The sequence below is a fragment of the Nothobranchius furzeri genome, chromosome 2, assembly GCF_043380555.1.
Source record: "Nothobranchius furzeri strain GRZ-AD chromosome 2, NfurGRZ-RIMD1, whole genome shotgun sequence".
Lineage (NCBI taxonomy): Eukaryota > Metazoa > Chordata > Actinopteri > Cyprinodontiformes > Nothobranchiidae > Nothobranchius > Nothobranchius furzeri.
In genome coordinates this window covers 95,093,884-95,101,792 of record NC_091742.1, presented here as the reverse complement: position 1 = coordinate 95,101,792, position 7,909 = coordinate 95,093,884, and the positions used below count along the sequence as shown (strand labels likewise).

The 7,909-nt window shown below is 52.0% G+C and overlaps 2 protein-coding genes across 3 annotated transcripts; both read left to right on the top strand.

Annotated features, from left to right (window-relative positions):
* Nucleotides 1–716: 716 nt before the first annotated feature.
* Nucleotides 717–5,329, top strand: LOC107396751 (lecithin retinol acyltransferase). Of its 2 annotated transcripts, XM_070548966.1 has the most exons (3): nucleotides 937–1,617; nucleotides 3,378–3,579; nucleotides 5,080–5,329. In XM_070548966.1, exons 1-2 carry the CDS (start codon nucleotides 1,078–1,080, stop codon nucleotides 3,528–3,530), a joined length of 693 nt encoding a protein of 230 aa, XP_070405067.1. In that variant the 5' UTR covers nucleotides 937–1,077; the 3' UTR covers nucleotides 3,531–3,579; nucleotides 5,080–5,329. The 2 variants fall into 2 exon arrangements, with proteins under 2 accessions (XP_015832071.3, XP_070405067.1); XM_015976585.3 differs by having other exon boundaries at nucleotides 717–1,617; nucleotides 3,378–5,329.
* A 207-nt stretch (nucleotides 5,330–5,536) lies between these two features.
* Nucleotides 5,537–7,865, top strand: lratb.2 (lecithin retinol acyltransferase b, tandem duplicate 2). Its single transcript, XM_015976584.3, has 5 exons — nucleotides 5,537–6,044; nucleotides 6,171–6,276; nucleotides 6,395–6,469; nucleotides 6,570–6,722; nucleotides 7,513–7,865. Exons 1-5 carry the CDS (start codon nucleotides 5,809–5,811, stop codon nucleotides 7,666–7,668), a joined length of 726 nt encoding a protein of 241 aa, XP_015832070.3. The 5' UTR covers nucleotides 5,537–5,808; the 3' UTR covers nucleotides 7,669–7,865.
* The last annotated feature ends 44 nt before the right edge of the window (nucleotides 7,866–7,909 follow it).

The following is a 7,909-nucleotide window of genomic DNA, read 5'->3' as shown; positions in this document are numbered from 1 at the left end:
ATTCATTTAAAACGGTTTCCCAGTTAATCCCAGTGTAAGCAGTCACACGGGACCAGCAGGGATTCAAACCCGCACCTCTCTGGTGACACAAAGAGAACCAAGGACAGAATTAGTCTCTGTCAGGCGGCTGACTGTGTCCCTGTCGGGAGGCTGGACGTGTCTCTGTGTCCCTGTCACCGCTGACTAAAGGAGATGGATCGCGTCTCGTCGCTCCTGTCGCTCCCAGACAGCAGGAGATGCTTCCTGCTTCCCAGCAGTCCAGAATAATGGAGTCGCCAGTCCCGTCCTGGTGGGAATCCTGGTTCCTGAGTGGGAAAAGAGTCGGAATTTAGGCTCTCATCAAAGGAGAAGTTGACATCAAATACAATCTGGCTCTGGATCGTGGCGTAAAAGCACCTGGACCAGAGCTGGGCTCAGGTTCTACAGCCTCCTGTTGGACCAGTTCTGAACCCAGAACCAGGAGACGGCAGCACTCCGGTTCTCACCGGGGTGAGGAAGGACAGGTGTGAACACCATTTGTTCTGTTGGACCGAGCTGCTGCTGCCTGAGGTCACCCTCACGGGTTCTGGTGCTGATCGGCAGGGCTCTACGGAAGCCCCAAAGCACCCAAAATAGTTAAAAGCAGGTAGAAATGTTTGGTTCTGGTCCACTGGGTTTATTTGTGTTTATTAGTAACGTCTTTGTGGTTCTGATGGGAGGTGTTGGACTTGATTCATCACATGTGGTTCCTGCAAGCTTAAGCCCCGCCTTCTAGTGGCTGGTTCCGATGTTTTAAGCCCCGCCCCTTGCTTCTCTGTTTATGTTTGCCTAAAAGCAGCTGGTGAGTTCAGCTGGACTCTCAGAACCAGACCCAGTAGGACCAGCAGGGTTCTGTCCCCCCTGCAGTCCGCGTGGACCTCCTGCTGCCCATCAGAACCTGATCTGGTTCCTCATCAGATCCTGGGTGGGTCCAGGTTCTCACTTTCCCCCCGTGTCCTGCGGGGACCCTCCCCCCTCACACACGCCCTCTCCAGGAGCAGACCGAGTCCTCTCAGAGCAGACCAGGACCAGGACCTGCAGGCTTGCCTCTGTCCCACCATGCTGGACACCCTGACCTTCCTCCTGGAGCGCCTCTTCCTCCTGGCCCACATCAAGCTGTCCAGTCTGACCCCCCCTCCGGCCACCGAACCGCCGCTGCCCCTCCGGGACGAGCCGGTCCTGCCGCACCGGTTCCAGCGGGGAGACCTGCTGGAGGTCCCGCGGACCCTCTTCACCCACTTCGGCATCTACCTGGGGGAGGACCGGGTGGCGCACCTGATCCCGGACATCCTGCCGGTTCTGACGGCGGACCGGCTGCAGATCCAGCAGACGGTGACCAACAGCCGGCTGCTGCTGGGGGTTCTGACCAAACGGGCCAGCATCCGGGTGGACTCGGTGGAGGACTTCGCCTATGGAGCCGGGATCGTGCTGAACCGGATGGACCGGGAGGCGGTTCGGAGCCCGCTGCCCGGGGAGGAGGTGGCCCAGCGGGCGGAGCTGCTGCTGGGGAGCATCTCCTACAGCCTGCTGTGGAACAACTGTGAGCACTTCGTCACCTACTGCCGGTACGGAACCGGCACGAGCCTGCAGACCGAGCAGGTGAGACCCGAACCGGACCGGTGCTCCTGTTGCTGCAGATCACCCTGTGTGTGTGTGTGTGTGTGTGTGTGTGTGTGTGTGTGTGTGTGTGTGTGTGTGTGTGTGTGAGAGAGAGAGAGAGAGAGAGAGAGAGAGAGAGAGAGAGAGAGAGAGAGAGAGAGAGAGAGAGAGAGAGAGAGAGAGAGAGAGAGAGAGAGAGAGAGAGAGAGAGAGAGAGAGAGAGAGAGAGAGAGAGAGAGAGAGAGAGAGAGAGAGAGAGAGAGACCTGGTTCTGGTCCCTGATGGGTTCTGTAGACTTGCAGCAGAACCTGTCCTTTAGGTTTACACGGAGCCACCAGAACCGGGCCAGGCTCTGGTCCGGGACTGATGCTGGTTCTGGTTTCAGACCCGGCTCTCCAACTCATTTCTGGGTCTCAGGAGGTTCTGATCCGGTTAAGGATGGAGAGAAATCATCAGACCTCCAGAAGGTCTGGAGTACCAGCAGAACCCCTTGACCCATCTGTTGCTATAGTAACAGATCTGGGATCTGCAGCACCAACATGGAGCAGGTCGGTTCTGTAGAACCAGACTCCTCAGCCCATCCAGATGAACCAGCTGTGCGAGAGATCCCCCCCCCCACCACCACCACCACCCCAGCACACACACATACACACACACACACACACACACACACACACACACACACACACACACACACACACACAGAGGAAAATCTGGGTCGCTGCTTGGAAAGTTCTGAGAACAAGAGCAGCATTCAGAGCCGAGGAGCCAGACGGCACCAGAGCCAGTCACTGGGCTCAGACCCCAGGGCCCCTCTGTGGTTTTGTCAGGACGTGAGTCAGAACCGGGCCTGTGGGTCGGCTCTGGTCGGGAACGTTTATTAGCTTGAAGTCAGTAAACCAGCATCGAACCGGGTTTGGCAGCAGCAGAAACTCCAGAACAAAGTTTTATCAGCAGATATTGAACGTGTTCTGTTCAGCTCTGATGAAGTTAAGTGTGATACACGGCGACCTAACCGCCGCTAGGGGGCGTGCTTCTGTTGTGTGTGTGTGTAGCTGCGGTCCGCAGCGCCCCTAGTGGTGGACGAGCGGCACTGATGAACACCAAAAGACTCGATTCTTCTACTACTAATGTCTGTAAACAACAACAAAGGCTCGGTTCTGCTGGTGATGAAGAGCAGATGTTTCCGTCCTCTTCCTGTGACCTTTCAAAGTAAAGGTTCCTTAATGAGGAGGTCAGGTCCTGCTGGGTCCAGAGATTAAACCGGTCCTGGTTCTGGTACAGATGTTACCAAATGAAAAAGTTCTGACTCTGATACTTTAATGACACCGGCTGGTTCAAGAGTTCAGAACCACTCCGGTCTGCCCAGACCCATCTGGTTCTGAACCACTCGGATCAGGTCTAGAGAGAAGAAGGAACCCTAGTCAGGATGTTGTCCTGGACCTGGACCTAGACCCATGGAGGCTCAGAACCCTCATTCCTGCAGGTGAAGTTCTGATGCCTCAGCCCATGTCGCCACATCGTCCCACTCCAGAACCTCTGACTAGGAGGAGCTGACCCGGTCCAGCTCCCTTAATCCTGTGAGTCTCAGAACAGAGTCGACCAAGATGGGATCTCTCGCCAGAACCACCCGCTCTCTGATCCGATACTGCATGGATCTGACTCCTGCTGGTTCTGGTTCTGATCGTGTTGTGTTCTGCTGTTGATGTTTAGAGTCCAAATGTCTGAGCCCACCCTGACCTCCTGCCTTTTGTCTCCAGTTCTGTGAATGGATGAAGTCTCTGGTCCGAGACCAGAGGACCGTGGTCCTGACGGCGCTGCTGGGCCTCCTGGCCATGGCGTGTTGGGGAGTGTCCTCCGGCACCGCCCTGCCCGCCCTGCTGGTCCCCTTCACTCTGTGGATGGCCAGCTAAGACCCACCTTCAGTCCCTGAACCCACCAGAACCTTCAGCGGGGAAACAGGTCCAGACCCACTTGTTCTGTGGAGACTCATGCAGCTCTAGAACCACTGAGCAACCTCACACGGTGCTTTCAGAGACTTCTAACAGCGAACCCCGTCAGCCTCCTGAACAGCCTCTGTGCAGAGAAGTAGCATACGTTATGACTGATGAGCTAAGCTAGCTATTAGCTCGGACACGTTATTAGCTCAGATTAGCTATTAGCTCGGACACGTTATTAGCTCAGATTAGCTATTAGCTCGGACACGTTATTAGCTCAGATTAGCTATTAGCTCGGACACGTTATTAGCTCAGATTAGCTATTAGCTCGGACACGTTATTAGCTCAGATTAGCTATTAGCTCAGACTGCCTGATCTTAGGGTGCCACTCAATGTGAAGGAACCTCGCCTTGCCCTTGTAAGGCGCCTTGCTTACGAGGACACGGTCCTTCCTTGGTCAAAGAAAACGGTTAAATGGAACAGACTTGCCTCATGTCACCGCGGCGTTCGTGTCACAAGTCACGTTAGGTAACGTTATACTTTATCCATATAAGTTTCAATATAAATGTATAACGAGTCTTTTTCCTTTTTGAACATCTTAGGTGTGTTCTTACTGTGTCGTGGTTCTAATTCCATGCTTTCGTTCTTTTTTAAACACAGAAACAGTTTTGTTTACCTGTTTTGTAGCTACAGTTTCGCCGTCGGCGAACTGTAGCTACAAAACAGGTAAACAAAACTGTTTCTGTGTTTAAAAAAGAACGAAAGCATGGAATTAGTCTTTTTCCTGTAATCTGTTGGTTAAATTAAATATGTAAGTGAGTTAGTACCCAAAGCTGCGACTAACCAACAGTAAATAACTGCTTTGGATTTAGATGTATTTCAGAAATCAGCCCAGCAGCTACAAGATGACTTGCATTTAAACTGGAAATTATCCCCCAAAGTAGCTGCCGGCCCCCAATCCACCATCCTTTAGAAAATACCGCACTGCATTCTGGGAACTTTTGGACCAAGAGAAGGCAGCAAGGCACCTCGCATGTATCCTCGCTCAGCTAGCTAAACAGCTAACAAACGGAGAACAGACACCTTGGTAGCACAAAAACGTCGGAACACGCCTTGGCGGTTCCTGATGGCGTATCTCCTAGGCAACCGGGGTGGGACCAAGACATCAAGGCGAGGTTCCTTGACATTAAGAAACACCCTTAGACTGAACGCTAGCTCCAACTAGCCTTTAGCTCATCAGTGGCAGCAGTCCAGAACAGGAAGGTAGGACTAAATATCAGTTCACACGCTGATTTGTGTTGTTTCATCACTTCCTGTTATAGTTCTCACATTTCCTGTCGTTGAACACAAATTCTTCAGTAGAACTCAGGAGACCCATTGTGGCCAACGACTTTCACATATCAGCCAATCGGGTTGCAACAAGCGTCTTAAAGAGGCGGAGCTAAATGTTGGAGCCAGGATGAAAGGGGGAGGGGCTTCATGAGTCACAGTTTAATCTTCTCTATTGACTTCATTATCACATTAGATCAGCTGCTGAGGTTGGTATGACGTCACCAGGCTGACGGCGTCTCGGCTGTCCAACAGGAAGTGAGACGTTCTCCAGCTGTTTGCCTCTGGGCCGGAACCGGGACGAAGCGCCTCTGTACATACCTGTAGATGTCCTCCTGCACCGGGCTGTTCTCCAGCAGCTCCACGCTTTTGTCAAGAGTCTATTTTTACAGCGAGTTAACTCTTTATGTTCTGTTGTTGTGTAAATAATAAACAAGATGAAGGAAGTAGTTGTTGTTTCTTCGTCAGACGCACAAACACGGATGTTGTTATCACAGCTGCTGTTTGACTCCACGTGGAAATAAAACAATCCTGAATATTCTGATGATTGGTTTAAATGAGAGTTCTGCTCTGTGTGGATCTTTGTACATGGTCGCCCCCTGCTGGTGAGTCGTGGCTACTACAACACACACACACACACACACAACTCCATTAATCAATAATCAGCTGATCTATTGGAATAAATTCTAGCAGAAGAGTTTCAGACACCTGACTCCACCTTTGACCCGATTCATGAGCTGGACCACGACAACCAGAACTCCATCATGAATCAGGACACGCCGTGCTGGGAGCTCCAGGCGTTGGTCAGGTCCGGTCTGGAGTTCTGATCCCATTCCCTCCTCCCACCAGCAGCGTTCCTCCTCCCACCAGCAGCATTAAACCTCCTGAGCAATCAGCTGCACCTCGTCCTGCGTCTCCTCTCAGCATGTTTCTGCTGCACCTCCTCGCTCTGATCTTCATCTCCACCAGAACCGTGGAGCCGCCGCAGGAGGAGAAGAAGAAAAAGGAGGAGGAGGAGGAGAAGAAGAAGAAGAAGGAAGAAGAGGAGGAGGAGGAGAAGGAGACCAAGAGCAAGTATGATCTGATGTTCCAGAGAGGAGACCTGCTGGAGGTTCCCCGGACGCTGTTCACCCACTTTGGGATTTACCTGGGAGGAGGCAGGTGAGTCTAACAGGGGGAGGCAGGTGAGTCTACTGGGGGGGAGGCAGGTGAGTCTACTGGGGGGGAGGCAGGTGGGGTGCATGCTGATGGCCTCCTCCTGTCTTTCCTTCTGTCTTGTTCTTCCAGAGTGGCTCATTTCATCCCAGACATCATGCCCGTCATCTCCAGGGACCAGTCTCAGATCCGCCTGATGGTGACCAACACCAGACTCATACTGGGAGTTCTGGTCAAGGTACGAGAGCGACCATTCTGACTTCCTCCTGTCATAGGTCAGAACCTCCAGGCCAGATGGAACCCGAGGGTCCTGGTCTGTAGATCCTGGTGTGACGTTTCCACGTGTTTGTCCTCAGTGTGGGAGCATCCGAGTGGACTCGGTGGACGACTTTGCCTACGGAGCAGAGATCCTGGTCAACCCCATGGACCGGGTAAAAGACGGTTCTGGGTCTGGTTGTCTGGAGTCCAGCAGAGGAACCTGGATGGACTCCAGATGTTGGGTCCATTTCTGAAGTGTGTATCTCGGTGCAGATGTGCGGTCGCTTGGCGCTGCCAGGAGAGGAGGTGGCCCTGCGGGCAGAGAAGCTGCTGGGGGACGTGTCCTACAGCCTGCTGTGGTACAACTGTGAACACTTCGTCATGTTCTGCAGATATGGGGCCTCCACCAGCTTCCAGACCTTCCAGGTGACTCACGGCCTCTCAGGTCCAGAACGAGGTCCAGATGCCAGGCGTGGGGTCTGGTGTGGTCCTGGTTTCTCCCTCAGGGCCCTGACCTTTAGCTGTGTGTACTCCAGCAGCAGATTAACTCAGATTATAGACCAGAACCGGATCAGAACCCGGTCAGTCAAAGGCCTTTTGTTGTGCAGGTTGTGTGTGACTCTGATTAGGAGACCGAGGGAGGTAAGAAGGTCCCGGACCTTCAGGGGAACCAGAGACGGAAGCAATGAGCTTTAAAATATTCCCACATCAGGTTTAAACCGGATTATCAGAGACAAACAAACACAGTCCTGAAATGAGCAGCCAATCAGAACAGCCTGTGACGACTGGATTAGTCATGGAATTATTCAGGTCCAGACTCTGAAAACCATCTTTATACTTGTTTATTTATCAGATTGATCAGATCTACTTTAACAGAAACGGAGTTAATAAAAGAATCCAGCGAGCCAGTGCAGTATTCACAGGAAATGTCTCCACCTGGCGGTGAGATGGGAGAACTGCACGTCTGGTTATCGTCTCCGTGAGTTAAATGTTGTTTATTTATTCCTGCAGGAAAACGTTGATGTTTAGGCTGAGTTTCGGAGCCTAGTGTGAGCTTGTGTTCATGCAGCTGCGACCTTAGATAACTAGGTGTAGGTGAGGATTAAAGAGGACCGTGGTGTCGGTGAGCTCGTGAACCTGGACCCAAAATAAAGACTTAATCAGCTAAACTTGTACGCCAACATCTGACCCGGATGCTTCTGATTGTCTCCACTAGTTCTGTAAGACCATGAGGAAGCTGCTGCTGAGTCGACGCGTTGCCAAGGTAACGGCGATGCTCTCAATGTGCCTGCTGGTCTACCTGAGAGCTGTGAACACCTGGTCGGTCCTGCCAGCGTTCCTGCTGCCGTTCCTCCTCTGGATGGCCTCGTAAAAGGATGATTTCTGTCATATCAACAGATTTAAACCGGATCCAGTCCGGGCTTTTATGGTTCATGCCTGCAGCTCATAACATGACAGTTTTATGTTGTTTAACCAGTTTTTAAAATGCGATACTAGATAAATACTCTGATCTGATATGGATTCATTCAGTGAGTTTGTCAGAAAATGAATTAAACTTTCTCACATTGACCGTGATGGATTGCCTCTTGTTCTGCATCAATACTCCTTTTGTT

Bases quoted from the DNA above. Each gene is read 5' to 3' on its own strand.
- LOC107396751 (XM_015976585.3), top strand. From the start codon at position 1,078: ATGCTGGACACCCTGACCTTCCTCCTGGAGCGCCTCTTCCTCCTGGCC. The intron at 1,618-3,377 runs GTGAGACCCGAA...TTTTGTCTCCAG, and splicing joins CGAGCCTGCAGACCGAGCAG to TTCTGTGAATGGATGAAGTC.
- lratb.2 (XM_015976584.3), top strand. From the start codon at position 5,809: ATGTTTCTGCTGCACCTCCTCGCTCTGATCTTCATCTCCACCAGAACC. The intron at 6,045-6,170 runs GTGAGTCTAACA...TTGTTCTTCCAG, and splicing joins ATTTACCTGGGAGGAGGCAG to AGTGGCTCATTTCATCCCAG. The intron at 6,277-6,394 runs GTACGAGAGCGA...GTTTGTCCTCAG, and splicing joins TACTGGGAGTTCTGGTCAAG to TGTGGGAGCATCCGAGTGGA.